This window comes from Tenrec ecaudatus, chromosome 10 (genome assembly GCF_050624435.1).
Source record: "Tenrec ecaudatus isolate mTenEca1 chromosome 10, mTenEca1.hap1, whole genome shotgun sequence".
Classification (NCBI taxonomy): Eukaryota; Metazoa; Chordata; class Mammalia; order Afrosoricida; family Tenrecidae; genus Tenrec; species Tenrec ecaudatus.
Genome location: NC_134539.1, coordinates 33,304,978 through 33,320,000, shown reverse-complemented (window position 1 = coordinate 33,320,000; position 15,023 = coordinate 33,304,978). Strand labels below are relative to the sequence as shown.

The 15,023-nt window shown below is 52.3% G+C and overlaps 2 protein-coding genes across 2 annotated transcripts; both read right to left on the bottom strand.

Moving 5' to 3' along the window:
* Window positions 1-2,936: 2,936 nt before the first annotated feature.
* SPAAR (small regulatory polypeptide of amino acid response) lies at window positions 2,937-4,791 on the bottom strand. The gene is made up of 2 exons (XM_075560132.1): window positions 4,610-4,791; window positions 2,937-4,264 (listed from the first exon to the last, which is right to left on the bottom strand). The coding sequence occupies exon 2, from the start codon at window positions 3,951-3,953 to the stop codon at window positions 3,726-3,728; it is 228 nt and encodes a 75-aa protein (XP_075416247.1). The 5' UTR covers window positions 3,954-4,264; window positions 4,610-4,791; the 3' UTR covers window positions 2,937-3,725.
* Window positions 4,792-13,771: 8,980 nt separating this feature from the next.
* Window positions 13,772-14,714, bottom strand: HRCT1 (histidine rich carboxyl terminus 1). The gene has a single exon (XM_075558972.1). It carries the CDS (start codon window positions 14,570-14,572, stop codon window positions 14,216-14,218), a length of 357 nt encoding a protein of 118 aa, XP_075415087.1. The 5' UTR covers window positions 14,573-14,714; the 3' UTR covers window positions 13,772-14,215.
* Between the last annotated feature and the right edge of the window lie 309 nt (window positions 14,715-15,023).

Genomic DNA, 15,023 nt, shown 5'->3' with positions numbered 1-15,023 from the left:
TGAGGCCCAGCCTCATCCCTTGTGCCAGGCAAGCTGAATTCCCCCCACTCATCCTCTGAACCTCGGTTTCATTTCCTCTGGCTGGAACCTCCTTCCCCAAATCCTGCTGGCTGAAATCCTTGCTTTTCTTCAAGTCCGGCACCAGGACAATCTCCTCCCACAAGGTGTTCCTGGGTCTCCCCAGCAATCCCTCCTCTGAGCATCCAGCATCGGCAGCCTGGTCTTACCCAGATGCTGAGATCCACTGGGTGCTGGGACCAAGTCAGATGATTCCCATGTTTCCCAGGGGAGCGCCTGGTATGTAGTAAGTGCTCCATCAGTCAGTGTTTAGTGAATGAAGGAGTGACGGACTGAATAACTGAATGAGTACAAGCATGGGTGAGGAGGTAGGAAGCAATGTGCTGACAGAGAGGTGGTGTATAGCATGGGCAGTGGGTGAGCAAGTAAACCCGGAGAGGCTTCCAGGCTCCCGAGGCTGCCTCTCCTCTGCTCTGCTCGCACTGTCCTATGATCCAGCGACAGACACTCTCCCATGGAACAGTGACAGTTGTGACCGCCTGAGGCCTGGGATCACGTCTCTGCCTTGAACTTACTGGTTGGGTGATCTTGGAGATTCTCAGTCTGCTCTTAGAGCCAGCTAACGGGTGACTGACCTGGAGCAGAGGGAGGCTAGGCTGAAGCCCACTTCCCTCCCGGGGCCTGCCTGGCAGTCTGTCCCCATCTGGAGCTCCCAGGTTGGGTACATCTTTGTTTCTGGGCATGCTCACCTCCTCCTTGTGGTCTGGGTCTCTGAGGCTAGCTCCCACTGAATTCCTGTGGAGATGGGCCACCCAGATCCCCTTGAAGGAAGGGCTTGCTTACAGCTCTGAGTGGGGGCAGCAGACAGTCCCCAGCCCTGAGTTCCCTGAAGACCTGTCTCTGTGGCGGAAAGCAGACATGAGGAGACACCGAGGCCCAGCGCTTGCTGTCCCACATGGGCTCTGACGAGCAGCACCCCTCCAGTCCGGCCCTGACCTGCTGTTGGGGCTTCCGCAGATCAGCCTGACATGTTGACTCCTTCCTGTGCACCATCCTGCTTCCTCTGCCCTCCCCAGAGGCACTGGCCCCTACTCAAGGTCCAGCAGCTCAGACCTCATGTTGATCTTCCTGCCACACCCCCACCCCCCGCCCCTGCAGCCAGTTCCGGTTCACGAATATCTATGAAGGCCCTGAGAGACCCAGACACAGCCTCAGGAACTCCTGTGCCTGGAAGGTGCCCCTCCCCTCCTCATTCTCACCCCACACTATGTCTCTCCATGACACGGACTCTCCCTGCTCCGCACCCTGTGTCTCTCTCCGAGAGTGCACCCTGTGGCAAGGGCAGCCAGGCCAGAGAGGCCCTCAGAGTCAGTTCTGCCACTGCAACAAGCAGGTCCTGGGAGAGTCACCGTTCAAGGCTGGATGGACACATGCGAGCACACACACAAACCCAAACGGAACCCACTACCATCCAGTCTATTCAGACCTCGTGGGACAGACCAAAACTGCCCCTTTAGGTTTCTGAGATCTTAAATCTTTACGGGAACAGCCAGCCTCATCTTTCTCCCACAGAACAGCTGGTGGGTTTGAATCCTTAACCTTGCAATTAGGAACTAAGGTCATTACCCACTGTGCCACCACAGGAAGTTCGCCATTTTTCAGGCTTCAAACGGTGTTCTTCGAATATGGCAGAGCACTGAATTTGGGGGCTTAGAAACCCTTTTTCCTCCTATTAATCACAGGACAATTCTTGATTGGAGGTTAAACTGAGATCTTTGCTACCTAGTCTCAGTGGAACCCAACACTTCACCTGCTTGAAACTGTCCTTCAGTTTAAGAGTTTTCTGTGGTTCTTAGATGTTGCAAGTCCCTCATATCTCGAAGAAAATAACGCACCTGTTCAGATATAGCAACAGTTCTTTAAAAGCTTTCTCTCGGGTTTCCCTCTGAATAAATAAAATAAGGCCTGTTTTCTGAGGTTCTTAATTTCTCTTCTGTTTCCTTCTGTGGTTTTCCAAACCAGACAGCTTCTTGGGAGAGCCATAAAAGGGCATCCATTTTCATTCACAACACACACCCATTGTTCCCAGAAATCAGCTTTATGGGGTTCTGCATTCTGGGGCTGATGGAAGGCAACTGTCAGCAGGCAGGCCTCAGGGTGAGGCTTGAAGCAATTTTCATTTGCTGAACTGAAAATCCTGCTAGAGGAGCAGGTTAAGGACTGGTTTCTCAAAGTGTCCAGCAGAGGGAGCTGCTTCCTCTGCCGCGGGGAATAGAAACAGCTGTGGCAACCTGAATGAACGGGTCTCTTTACAATGAATTAAGTGCGAGTTTGGGGTCTGATTTACAAATAAATCTGGTGCTCTGCATGCATCAGCAGAGCTGGCCTACCATACAGACCAGGGCTGTATTCATTCACTCATTCTTTGGACATAACTTAGACCCGTCCTTTGAGCAGTTCAGAGCTGACGCCAGTTCATAGCTGACATCAGGGTTGATGTCACCCAGGACAGTCACTCATGGTATGAATTCTCCTCCCTGCCCATAGACCTCCTCCTGTACAAGACCGTCCAGAATCCTTAGCCACGTTTGGTAGTAACTTTACTCGTAGAATAAACTCCACTCGCGGCCACCCAATCAATTCTGACTCATAGTGACCTTGTAGACCAGAATAGAATTGTCCCTGGGGAGTTCCAAGACCATAACTCTTCACAGGAGTAGAAAGCCTCATCTTTCTCCCTAGGAGTAGCTGGTGGTTTCCAACTGCTGACCTTGCCATTAGCAGACCAGTGACCAACCACCACTCCACCAGGGCTCCAACCAGAGACTAACCGGTGATAAATGTAGTGGCAGGTTGCTTCAATGTAATGTTTCTTACATGATACAAATGCTAATAACAAACCTGGTTTGTGACATCTTTGTTGAATTACAACATTATCCGTTACAGGCTTATTAGTAATTGAGTGACAGCCTTTCACTTTTTCGCTCCTTTTCCTTTAATTACAACTTCAGTCTCAAAAAAAAAAAGTTATTGATACAGGCTCACAAATTCTAATGACCACAATCTTGCAGCCCAAACTCCAGAAATGTTGACAAAATCTGTGATGATACAAACACCAGCCCCAGGAAACCCAGAGCTTGTTCTGCTTAGCGTTCACACGGGTGGACCAAAGCACTGGGTTTGAAGCATCGTTTTACCCGGGTGATATCGACCGCTCTGACCGAGTGTGTTAAACGGTTCAGAAAGCAAACCAGCATAGAGTGTTTAACCTTGTAAATAGACTGCTCCACCTAAACCAGTCTTACGGAAAATGAGTTTGTTGCTATAACTAACTATAGGTTTATTTTTATAAAACTAAGAAACCTCTCCCCTTGCTTCTCGGCCTTTTGACCAAGGTCAAGTGTAAAACTAATAAACCTCTTTTGAAACATTGAGCCCAATGTATAGACAATCATTTTGGTGTCACCTCTTCCCTTTTCTCCACCCCACCCACTGGCCCCCCTCCCCCAACACACACTGCGTCACTCAGTGCAACCTGCGCTCCTTGCACCGCTTAGTGACCTGGTCCCACCGCTGGGGCTGGGAGGCAGCAATGGAGGATGTGACACAGGGAAGCAAGACTCGGGGGTGGACGCCCAGAGGAGGCTTCCTGAGGGGTGGGCGAGTGCACCCCACTGGCAGGGTGAATCCAGGGGGAGGGCTAGGTCTCATACAAAGGTCCAGAACTCTTGGGTGCCCCTTGCTGGCTGGGTATGGTGGCCCCCAATCGAGAAGAGGGACGTCTCCTGGCGAAAGGTTGCCGTGGTGAAGCTGGGGCCAGGGCCTCCCTGAGGATCCTGGGTCTTCGGGTCACAGCTGAAGCAACAGAGGACGCAGGTGATGGCCACAGTGACCACAAACAGCACGGCCACCATGCCAAGCACCGCCGTTTCCATGGCCCCACCAGGCGGCTGGCCCTGTGCTCCTTGCTCACGAGCTCGGGGTCCTCGCAAAGCACCCCCTGCCCCCACCCCACCCCCAGGCTGCTGGGTGCGCCCACGCGGCCCCACTCGGATCTGGGCTGTTCTCCGCTTTCTAAGCCGCAGGCGGGCAACAGCTGTGGTCAACTCCGCAGGCAGCTTCTGGAAGAATCGCAGTTCAGTCGGTAAGAAGTGAACACAGGCTGTCTGGACAGGGAAGGGGTGGGAGGAAGGGACAGAGGACTGCTCCGAAGGAAGCCGTGCCAACCGCAGCCCTGGGATGACGCCTGCGGAATTTCAAGATAAGGTGCGCTCAGGGTGGGGGGAGACAAAATACTCCCCCTGCTGTGGCCCCAGAAGAGCCTGGCCCCTCCCCTTTGAAGGCCTCGGGCCAGTCCTTGTATGCTCCAAGGGGGTGGGCGTGTGTGTGTGTGTGTGTGTGTGTGTGTAGCAGGGCAGCAGGGGAGTTTCATTTGGCCGCCCCTGGGGCGAGGGAAGTCAGTATAGACAGGGAGCGGGTCTCCGAGCCCCTCCCATGACAGCCCCAGGTCCCAGGTGACGCCCTCTCTGTTGCCAGCTGCCCACCAGCCCTCCCCTTCCCTTCCCCTCACATCGGGGCTGTTCAGACTTACCCTGACCACCCTGAGGGGTCCCTCCTGGCCTGACGGCCACCCCAGGGACTAGACCGTGGCCTGCTCATCACTGGGTGCTGCAGCCCAGGGGGCCCGGCCTGGGCTTGGCTCCCAGATGTCTGTGCAGTTGCGAACACTTCCTGAATCCCTTCCTCCAATTGTGACCGAGGTCCCAGGAGCTGCTGGGCCGCCTGCTTCCCCGCCCCCCCCTCGGGACAGCACTTACTCCCACCCTGACGCACACACAAGGCATCCAGCCCCGCCGGCCCTATCGGCTTCTCTACTAGGAAGAATTTGAAGGGTGACCCACTCAGACCCAGGCCACTAAGTGTGGCAAGAGGACCTCTGGCCTGGCCCTCACTACTGCCCCTTCCTCCTCTCCACCGACCCCCACCACTTCCACAAGGAAACGGGGCTCCTTTGCTTTTGGAGGAAGCGACAACGCGGAGTAGTGAGAAACTAGCACCAGGAACTGGATACAGCTAGGCTAGGCGGTCTCTCATGCCCGCCCCATTTCACAGATAAACTCGCTGACACACATACAAGTTAACTGACTGCCTGCCATCCATTGCCTGTTAGAAATCAGACCAGTGCACTAAACGGCCAAGGGGCTTTCCATCTCTCCCTCCCAGCTTTCCTCCTGGGAAACGGGAGCCCCAGAACTGTCACTCATCCTGCAGTGAGACTCATGGGGAGCAAAGGCCAGGAAGGAGGAGGTCTGGCTCATGGTCCTTTTCAATTTCTCCAAGTCCCTGGGGAACTTTCCTTAGTGCCACTTACTGCCTACTCACAGAACGGGGTGGGGGGTGGGGAGGGTTGTGAAGCAAAGGATGTACTACTCTCAGTTTCTGACTCCTCCCTTTATCTGAGAGGCTTGGCCTCTGCGGATCCTGGGTCCTCCTTCCCTTGGTCACAGGAAGGCCATGGAGTCCACTGAGGGTGGGGACAGGAAGCTAGAGCCCTGGGCTTATGTTTCCCACCAGCCTTTGTGTCCACCGGGGTAACCAGGAGCAGAGAGGAAACCCGACGAGCCAGTCTTCGGTGCTTCAGATGGAATTCCCAAGATCAAACTACTAGTTAATTCAGGGGGTGGGGGGCTTCAGTCTCGGTTATTTGTTCCCTTGATTTCTCGTTAGGCCGGACTTTGGAGGATCCCCGGCTGTCGTGGGTGTGAGTGGTGCAGCATCTTAAAATGAGAATAAGTGATCATTGCTCAATCCTCCACCTTCCGCCTCGAATAGGTTTCCATGTCAGTTTCCAAGATTTTGGAGCAATACGTTGACCTCCTTTGATTCACCTATAGAATAACTGTGGGCCAAAGAACTTTACGTTGTCAAGGATTTCATTTTATTTGGATCTTCTGTCAAGCCCAGGGAAACAGCAGTCAAAGACCTCGGACCAGGCGAATCTGTTGCAAAAGACTTCGTTGAAATATCAGAAAACAAAGAAGGCCCTTTGGGGACGGAGGTGCCCTGACCCGAGCCAGGGCATGTTGGCTGCCTTGAGATGCAGGCACAAGCGAGACCCTGAATAAGGAAGACCGGAGAAGAACGGATGCGTTTGAACTATAACGTTGGCAAAGAAAACGGAATATGTCATGAACTTCTGTAAGAATGAACAAATCTATTTTGGAAGAAGTACAGCCAGAAGGCCCTTTAAAATTGAGGATGGAGAGACTTCCTGTCATGTTCTTCAGATCTGGTGTCAGGGGGATCTGTCCCTGAGAAGGAAAACAGGCTTGGTAACGTCAAAGGGAAACGCACACGGAGGGAAATATGATGAGGACTATATTCCCTAATGTGTAACAGAGGGAGTCTGGAACGCTAACATTCCACAGTAGGAAAGCCTCCATTTTGGTAAGTTATAGGTAAAGTCCAAGTATATTCTCCTGCTTTAAATATCATTCCCACTGATTTTCCCCTTAACAGCTATGCTGCCTTAAAGTGAGCACATGGTTGATTTTATCTCCCTACAGAAGCAGATGTCCTGTTGCTATCTCTTCCCGCCACTGCTGTGTCACCCAGCCCCTCATACCTTCCCCCAATGCAGGTATTAGGATTCCTCACCTGTGAGCTCAGGGATCTTAATGAAGATACCACCCCCTTGTGATGCATGTAACTACTGAATATGCATGTCTAACTACTGAATATGCATGTCTGTTGGCTTTCTATAAATGTCCCAAGACAGTAAACGGGCTCTCTCTTCTCCCAGTTCCAGGTGTCTGACTCCTTTATTTTACTCTCTCTCCTATCTTTCTTATCCGCTACAACTTTACTATAATCTTTATATATTGTCGCTGTACAATTGCCCTTCAGTTGTTGGAGCCTGGCTTGCTCCGACACAAGGAGAAGATGCTCAAGGAGCTGTATCGACGCAGTGGCTGCAACAATGGACGCTAACCTAGCAGCCGTGGTGGGCAGTGCATCTTTCACTTGTCCAGGGCCTGGTTGTGTGTCATCACAGCCTCGATGGCGCCTACTTCCTTAGAGAGTCATTCTAGAGAATGAACAAGTCCCAGGGAAGTCCAGAAAGCCAGCAGATGTGAAGAGAGGGTATCAGGAGGCCCCTCTCAAGTTTGTGCCTAGAGTCTGAAGCTTAGGCAGATTTAGCAGTGTGGAGGACTGCCCCCCCCCTATTTCCCTAACTCAGAGGAAGAGGTACTGCATGCACACCTGAATTAAATAGGACTGTACTGGATGTATTTGATTACAAATAGATTTGATATGCTTATACTCGGTATGGGGTATTTGGATGGAGACTGTGTAGCTTCAAGAGAAGACAAGTACAGATGGGTCTGAAGAATCTTAGGGGCTTGCAGACCTCACCAGGTAGTCTGTGATATGGGAAGAGAGAGTGGTGGAGACCAGGTGACTTCATCGCTCCCCAACCCTGGGCTGAGGTGAAAGCACAAACACCCTCCAGGAGAGGCCACCTCCTGATGTTTTGAGAGTCCCACTGTTGTAGCCGGTGTCTCTCAAAATACTCGTGGTCAGTCTGACTCAGATCAGCCTTATAGGACAGGGTAGAACTGCCCCTGTGAGTTTCCAAGACTCTTCACGGGAATAGAAAGTCTCATCTTTCTCCCACAGAGCGCCTGGTGGCTTTGAACTGCTGACCTTTCTGGTAGCAGCCCAATGCGTAACCATTACGCTACCATGGCTCCTCCTATCACCTCCAGCACTAGTTATCCCATCATATTTTCTTTCTTTCAGAGAGCATGAGTCTCTGAGAATCCTTCCTGTTTCCCTTCTCAAGCATGTGTGGTGTGGTCCTGCCCTCAGAGGGAGGGAGCCTCCATCAGTTCCCAGACTGTTTAGGACAGGAGCATGTTCACTTTACCACCGATTTCAGAGCAACAAGGAAGGGTGTGGCCTGTGCTCCAACAAAATTCCCAAGAGAATAACAATAATCAATAGCTATCGGCTAGAGGAGGCAGCACTGGATTTTTTTTAAAGGCAAAGACAGAGTGCAGAAGGTACCGAATATTTTCAAGGGCCAATCACTGGCATCGTGTGGGTAAGACAGACGGCAGGGGCCTTGGATGGCAGAGCACAAGGCATAGATCTTAACTCAAGGGCACGGAGACGTGGAAATGCTGCAGCAATGGGCGGGGTGGGGGAAGGGGGTTAGGCAGAGCCACAGTGTGGACCCTGCTCAACAAGGCTCCGAGAAGCCAAGTGAAGTGGACACAGATGGAGTGCTGGAAGGCGGAGCTTCCCTGCCACCCCAAAGGATGAAGAACAGAAACGTGGGGGAAGGAGACAAAGGACAGTGTAAGAGATGAAATCATAATAAAAATAATATGTAATTGATCAAGGATTCACGGGGGTGATAGGGTAGGGGAGGGAAGGGGAAAAGGAGGAGGGGATACCAAGAGCTCAAGTAGAAAAATTTTTGGAAATATGATGGCAATATGCACAATATAATATGCTTGATACAATTGTGTATGAAATGTTTTAAGAGTTGTAAGTGCCCACAATAAAATGACTAAAAACAAAAGGATAAAGAAGTAGATCAGACACCAATTAGAGGAGAAAACTTTAAAAGCCAGTGGGCAAGGGCAGGTATAGAGTAGTATAGAGTAGTGAGTTAGCAGCAAGCTCATTTTGAATGATTGCAAACAGCATTGAAATCAGCCCAGGAACCAGGCTCTGCTGGGCCAGGGCTGCACTGCACCTACGTCAATGATCCATGCCCAGCCAACTGTGATCCCCCATCCCCAACCTGCCTACTTACCCACCTCCTAGACCTAAGACACAGCATCCTCCTCCTCCCCCACCCAGCAGGTGGTCACCATGGCTGCCCACCCCTCCATATACACCCCTGCTGTGATGCTTTTTTTTTTTTTTTAGTTCGTCCTGCTTCTCCTAATTGTCTTTCCTGGTTGTTCTCTTCTGCTTACCCACCCATGATATCTGAATCCTGTCCAAGCCATGCCTGTACCAAACTGTGCTGCTCCCACCCCTCTCCCCCTCCCCCTTTCCTTCCTTTGCTCCCACCTCCCCACCAGCTTCCTTTATCTTCCCACCCCACCCCCCTGAGCCTTGGTGGTGTAGCTGCGATCCTCAGAAGCTCCCTCCATGGGAGAAGGACTGGGCGGGAGGGGGAAGGGGGGGGCACTGCGATGGCAGTGAGTTTTGTTTTGTGTTTGCTAATCTGCCCTTCCCCCGCCTTTTTCCTAGTCTTGTCTCTCCCTCCCTCTTTTTCTTTGTTGCCCCTGCCGCAAATAGCCCCTGCACCCCTGCACCCCCATTGGGCCTCGGAAGGCCACAGGAGCAGTGCAGCCAGCTTGCTTGGTATCCCGCGCTTGGGGTCAGGGCTGCACTCCCCCCCCCCCCCCCCCCCCGAGTTTTTCACTCTTTCCTCCCTAGACTTTCTTTTCTTGTTTCTTCCTCTTTCAATCCTCCCCCTTTCCCTTTTGTTTTGTGTTTTTATTCCAAAGAGGGAATTCCCACAGGGGGCCACCTCCACTGCTGTAGGGCACTCCCATGGCGCGGAGCACCTCCTTTCCGCTTCCCCCACCCCCTGGCACCCGCGCTGTGCCTTTCCCCACCCCCCTGCCGTTTTTCTCTTTCTCTGAGTTTTCCCCTCCGGAAAATTTGTTTTTCTCTTTCCTTTTTCTCCTTTCTCTTTATCACCCTTCTTTTGTTTATGTCCCCATCCGTCAGGAGCCACATCTGCCATGCCTGCTGCACCACCCACAGGATGATCTCCGCTCCCCACTCCAGCACCTTTGGATGGATGAGAGAGGACAGTCAACAGCCGCCCCATGTGCCCAACTGTCCCTCATGACCAGTGATTAGAGACTGGCACCCACGCTCCTCTTCAAGCCCAAATTCACCCAGAGACCGGTGGTGAACACCCTGTTGCTGCCAAACTAGAGGCCAAACTAGTCGCTGGCCCTGTTGCCCAGGTGCACTGGAAGAGAGCAAAACAGACAACTGGGTGACGCAAAATAACCTAGCATCAGTACATGACTCCACTACTAGTGGAATGTCTCAACCACAACAGACAGCCGAAAACCACACAAGAAAACAAGAGAAGGTGTCTCAGACATGCGACCAACGGACGGGAAATCTGGCTGGAGAAACACTTTTGGAAGTGCCGGACAGGGAATTCAGAAGACTTAAGTCCAGACAAACAAGCGAAAGCGTAAAATGCCCCAGCAAACACCCACTAGGTATAGATCATAGAGAAATAAGAGCTGTACCATGAACAGGCATGTGCACCCCATGATCATAGCAGCACTGTTCCCAATAGGAGAAAGACGGAGACCACCTACGTGGTCATCGGCGGGTGAATGGAAAAGTGAATTATGGCTTGTGTACTCAATGAACTACTATGCAACATTAAGGAATAATTTGTGCAGCACCTTCTAACGTAAGTACACCTGGCATGAAATGAGTCCATCACAACAGGACAACCATTGCATGAGCCGACTGCTGTAGAACATCAAGGTTATTCAGTGAAACATTCATGGAAGGTTACCAGGGATGGGAGCAAAAGAGAGGGCCAATCATTACATAGAATAAAACCAACCAACTCACTGCCACAGAACACGGTCAACTCAGAGCTCCCTCACTAAATAGAAGGTAGCAACACATATTAATTTGGATGAAGGGAGAAGTCTGCCCAGACTGACCAAGACAAAGGAAGATACTGTAAGGAGTGCAAGACTGAAAGGCAGCAAACACTGTTACATACACAGTCCTCTAGTGACATAATAACAATAATCTAAATGGGGGCATAGGTAACTATGTAAGCTGAACAGGCGTGGGAAAGTGAATGGGTCTATTCTCATGAACAGACACATGTTTGATAGAGGATATTTCTTTTTAAAAAAATCATTTTGTTGGGGACTCTTATCACAATCCATCCATCCATCCATTGTGTCAAGCACATTTCTACATATGTTGCCATCATCATTTTCAAAATATTTGATTTCTGCTTGAGCCCTTGGTATCAGCTCCTCATTTTCCCCCTCCCTCCCCGCTTTCCCCTCCCTCATGAATCCTTGATAATTTATAAATTATGTTACACTGCCCGACATCTCCCTTCACCCGCTTTTCTGTTGTCCATCCCCCAGGGAGGGGTTATATGTAGATCCTTGTAATCGGTTCCCTCTTTCCACTCCATCCTCCTTCCACCCTCCCGGTATCGCCACTCTCACCACTGGTCCTGAAGGAATCATCCGCCCTGGATTCCCCATGTTTCCAGTTCCTATCTGTACCAGTGTGCATCCTCTGGTCTAACCAGATTTGTAAGGTAGAATTGGGATCATGATAGTGAGCGGGAGGGGGAGGGGGAAAGGTAGGAAGGAAGCATTTAGGAACTAGAGGAAAGTTGTATGTTTCATCGTTGCTACACTGCACCCTGACTGGCTCATCAACAGAGGATATTTCTATAGGTATATTTATATGTGCTGCAAATATGTCCATGAAGATGGTGCAGCCTATAGTGGGTGGGGGGTAGGGAGGCAAGCTGTGAAACCTTAGCCACAATCAAACACCGTAGGACAGTGATTCTCAACCTTCCTAATGCTTCAACCCTTTCATACAGTTCCTCATGTGGTGGTGACCACCCCAACCATAAAATTATTTTCGTTGCTACTTCATCACAGTCATGTTGCTACTGTTATGAATTGGGAGACCCCTGTGAAAGGGTCATTTGACCCCCAAAGGGGTCGCAGCCCACAGGTTGAGAACCACTGCCTTAAGGGAATGGGTCTGTGGGCCTGAGGACTCAGGGGACACGAAGGCCAATTCTCATGACGTAGTCCACAAAGGTAATGCTCTAAAGTTGGCTTTAGTAAGTAGGAATTAAGATTTTCGAAGCACATGGGCAGCAATCTAAGGATCTAAGGTGCAAGCCTTACAGCGTCACCATCCACAGCGAGGAGGGGTGATGAAAGTCAAAGACTCGTGGGAATCTGTTAGTCCGAGGGGCTTGTGGACCACGTGAATCCTTGTCTTCGTGAATCTGGGACCAGACTAGATGGTGCCACGCTGCCATTGCTGGCCACTCTGACAGGGATCCCAATAGGAGGGCCTAGATAGAAAACATGGACTGAACCTCAACATCCCAACAGATCAAGCTTACTGGTCTGACAGTGACTGGCAACAGTGACTGAGACAGCCTTCAGACCTGGGACCGCATTGGCCACCAGCACCGTATCCCGGCCCCGTTGTTCAACTTTCAGCCAGATAACAGACTAACCAGTAGTTCCTCTAAGGTGAGCAAGAACCCCAGGGAGGTACGTACTCCTTAGAGCAACCAACCATGGGAGATTAAAAATGCAGCATTTCCCTGGGGATGGAGCTCAGACAGAGCGGGAAAGAGAAAAACGGGAATGGAGTTGGTAAACACAGGGGCACATGGGCAGAGTGCTAGGGGACTGCCGCTAGTCTCCGAAATCAAGATGTGTGGGAATCGCTCAATGGAAAACCCATTTGCTCTGTCAACTTTAACCCAGTTCACAACACAGAGTTCGAATATAGAAATGAAGTCTACATGCTGTTTTCAAAAGGAAGAAAAGGGCCGGGCCTGTAGGAGACTCAGGCAGGAATCCAGGCTGGGGGATGAGGCCTGAGCCAGGACTGAGCACAGGGAGGCAGAAGGAGAGGCAAGCGGAAGAACACTGACGAGATAAAATCAACACTACGTGGGGACCTTTGGTATTTCCCCAGCCCAGAAATCCAGGTGGGCACACATGTGAATTTGTCTCCACAGCTTGCACAGAGAATCCGCTGGGAAGTGGAGAGGGAAACAGGACGTTCTGATCCAGTGACTCACCAGGCCCTAGCCTTTCAAGCCTGTTCCCTGCTCCTCACAGCCTGGCTGGCCCCTGCCTCCCTCTCCACCTCCCACCCCAGCTCTCCGGTGCAGGCTGAGCCTTCAGAACAAGACTTCCTGCCTCGCTGTGGGAGTCCACCTGCCATTCAGGGGGCGTCTGGACACCCCTGTCTCTGGGCTTTGGAGGGAAGGAAACAGACTCAGAGGGGCAAGTGCTGTTTGCAAGCTCACCCAGAGAGCTTCACAGGATGCTCCCCCCACTGCAGTATCCCTTGACCCCCTAAACAAGGTCAGCAAGAGCTTGCCTGCGCTTACTTTCTCATCTGTAGTGCTCAATTTCACATGCTGCCACCACATTGACCAATTTGCCTCTAGGGATGATGGGCATCCTCCCCTCTCCTGGCCCCCCAAGCACTTTCCTACAGAATCAAAGCCTCAACCTAAATGGGCAGCCCCAGGCAGGACCAGAGCAAGATAAGCAGGGGTTTACTTGTGCTTACTTACTAATCTGCAGTGAACCATGGTAAGCACCAGCAGCCCCTGAAAAATGAAGGTCTGGAAGAGAAACCTTGACTCAGTTAACAAGGAAACACTGAATTCAAGACAGCTAAGGGGTGGGGCAGGTCCCAGAGCCCAGCTGGCCCTGGACATGGGCTAGAAAGAGCACAAGGGTAGAGCCTGGGCAGCCTGTACCCTCCTGTCTCCATGCTCCTGGGGATCAGGGTGCTGAGGCAACCCTGAAGCCTCCCGAGCTCTGTGTCTGCTCCACTGGTTCTGTTCTCATCAGTGGGAGGCCCCAGGGCAGCACAGCCTCCCAAGTTTCAGCCCACTCCCTTACAATCAAGAGTCTCTGCACAAAGGCTTCTTTGTGATTTTTATTTTCTTGCATCAGGGTACTAATGAATGGGCTGAGCCTTCTCCAAACATCAAGGGCATTCTCAGGCCCCCTCCCCGCTCCCCCCACTGGCCAGAGGCCTATCTCAGGAGGCAGTCCAAAGACAAGCATTTTGCAGAGAGCTGCTGTCCATTCACGTCTGTCTGCACACATGGGTTCCCGGGACTGGTTCTACCTTGGTAACCTGATGACTTCTGGCATCCATCCCCACAGGACCATCTCTGCCCCCACCAGCCCCCTGGTCCGAACCATCCTCGGCTCCGCTTCCATATGACATCGGGGAATAATTCTCCCCTGAAGACTGAGCGAGAGTCAGCTCCCAAGGGCACCTTCCGCACAGGGAGCGGTCCTTCTGCACTGAGAGTCCGGGTCTGCTTGTCCTGGTGACTGCAGGGCAGGCAACCTCATCCCAGGAGGCATCAGCGGCGGCCCCGGTGAGGATGGTGGTGATGGTGGAGGTGGCGTGGAGAGTGGTGCAGGTGATGGTGGTGGAGGCCGGCATGGGGTATGTGGGATGCATGGCCAGGATGATGGGGATGGTGCAGACGTCCCATGGGGCCCCGGTCCCGACCCCGGATGAGCCAGGGCCCGGCCCACAGGGCTCGGCTTCTCCCTGCGGCTGGACGGTTCCTCTCCACATCACGCTCCTGCTGACCATGGTCCAGGCAGGTGACCAGCAGCAGCAGCAGCAGGAGCAGGGCCACAGTAGCGCCTACAATCAAGCCCACGAGGGTCTTGCTCCCCAAGAGGCCCAGCAGCTCCTGGGTGCCGGACATTCTGCCTCCACTCCGCGCCTCTTTTTGCTGCTGCTTCCCGCCGGCAGCCTCCTGCTCAGCTCAGTCCAGCCACTGACTGCTGGCTGTCTTGGCTCCTGCAGGCTGGAGCGCAGCCGGGGAATGTGGGCGCAGCCTGTTTGGGCTGGAGCTGCTGGCCAAAGGGCGAGGCCAGGCAGGGTTAACTCTGGGAAGGCCGGCAGGGAGGCGGGGTAAAGTCCACTGTCAGGCTGGGCTTGTTGGGAGAAGAACTCTGGGCCTGGAAGTTTGAGGTCTGAGTCTCTCCAGCCCCTGCTGCCTGACTACGGGACCAGCCAGTCTGGACAATGGTTTCCTTCCCCGGATATCACAGAACCACAGAGCTCTGTAATTGTGCACAAATTATTTAACCTCTCTGTGCCTAATTTCCTCGTCTGTGCAGTGGCTAATCGTATACCTGGTGAGGATTAAGCCA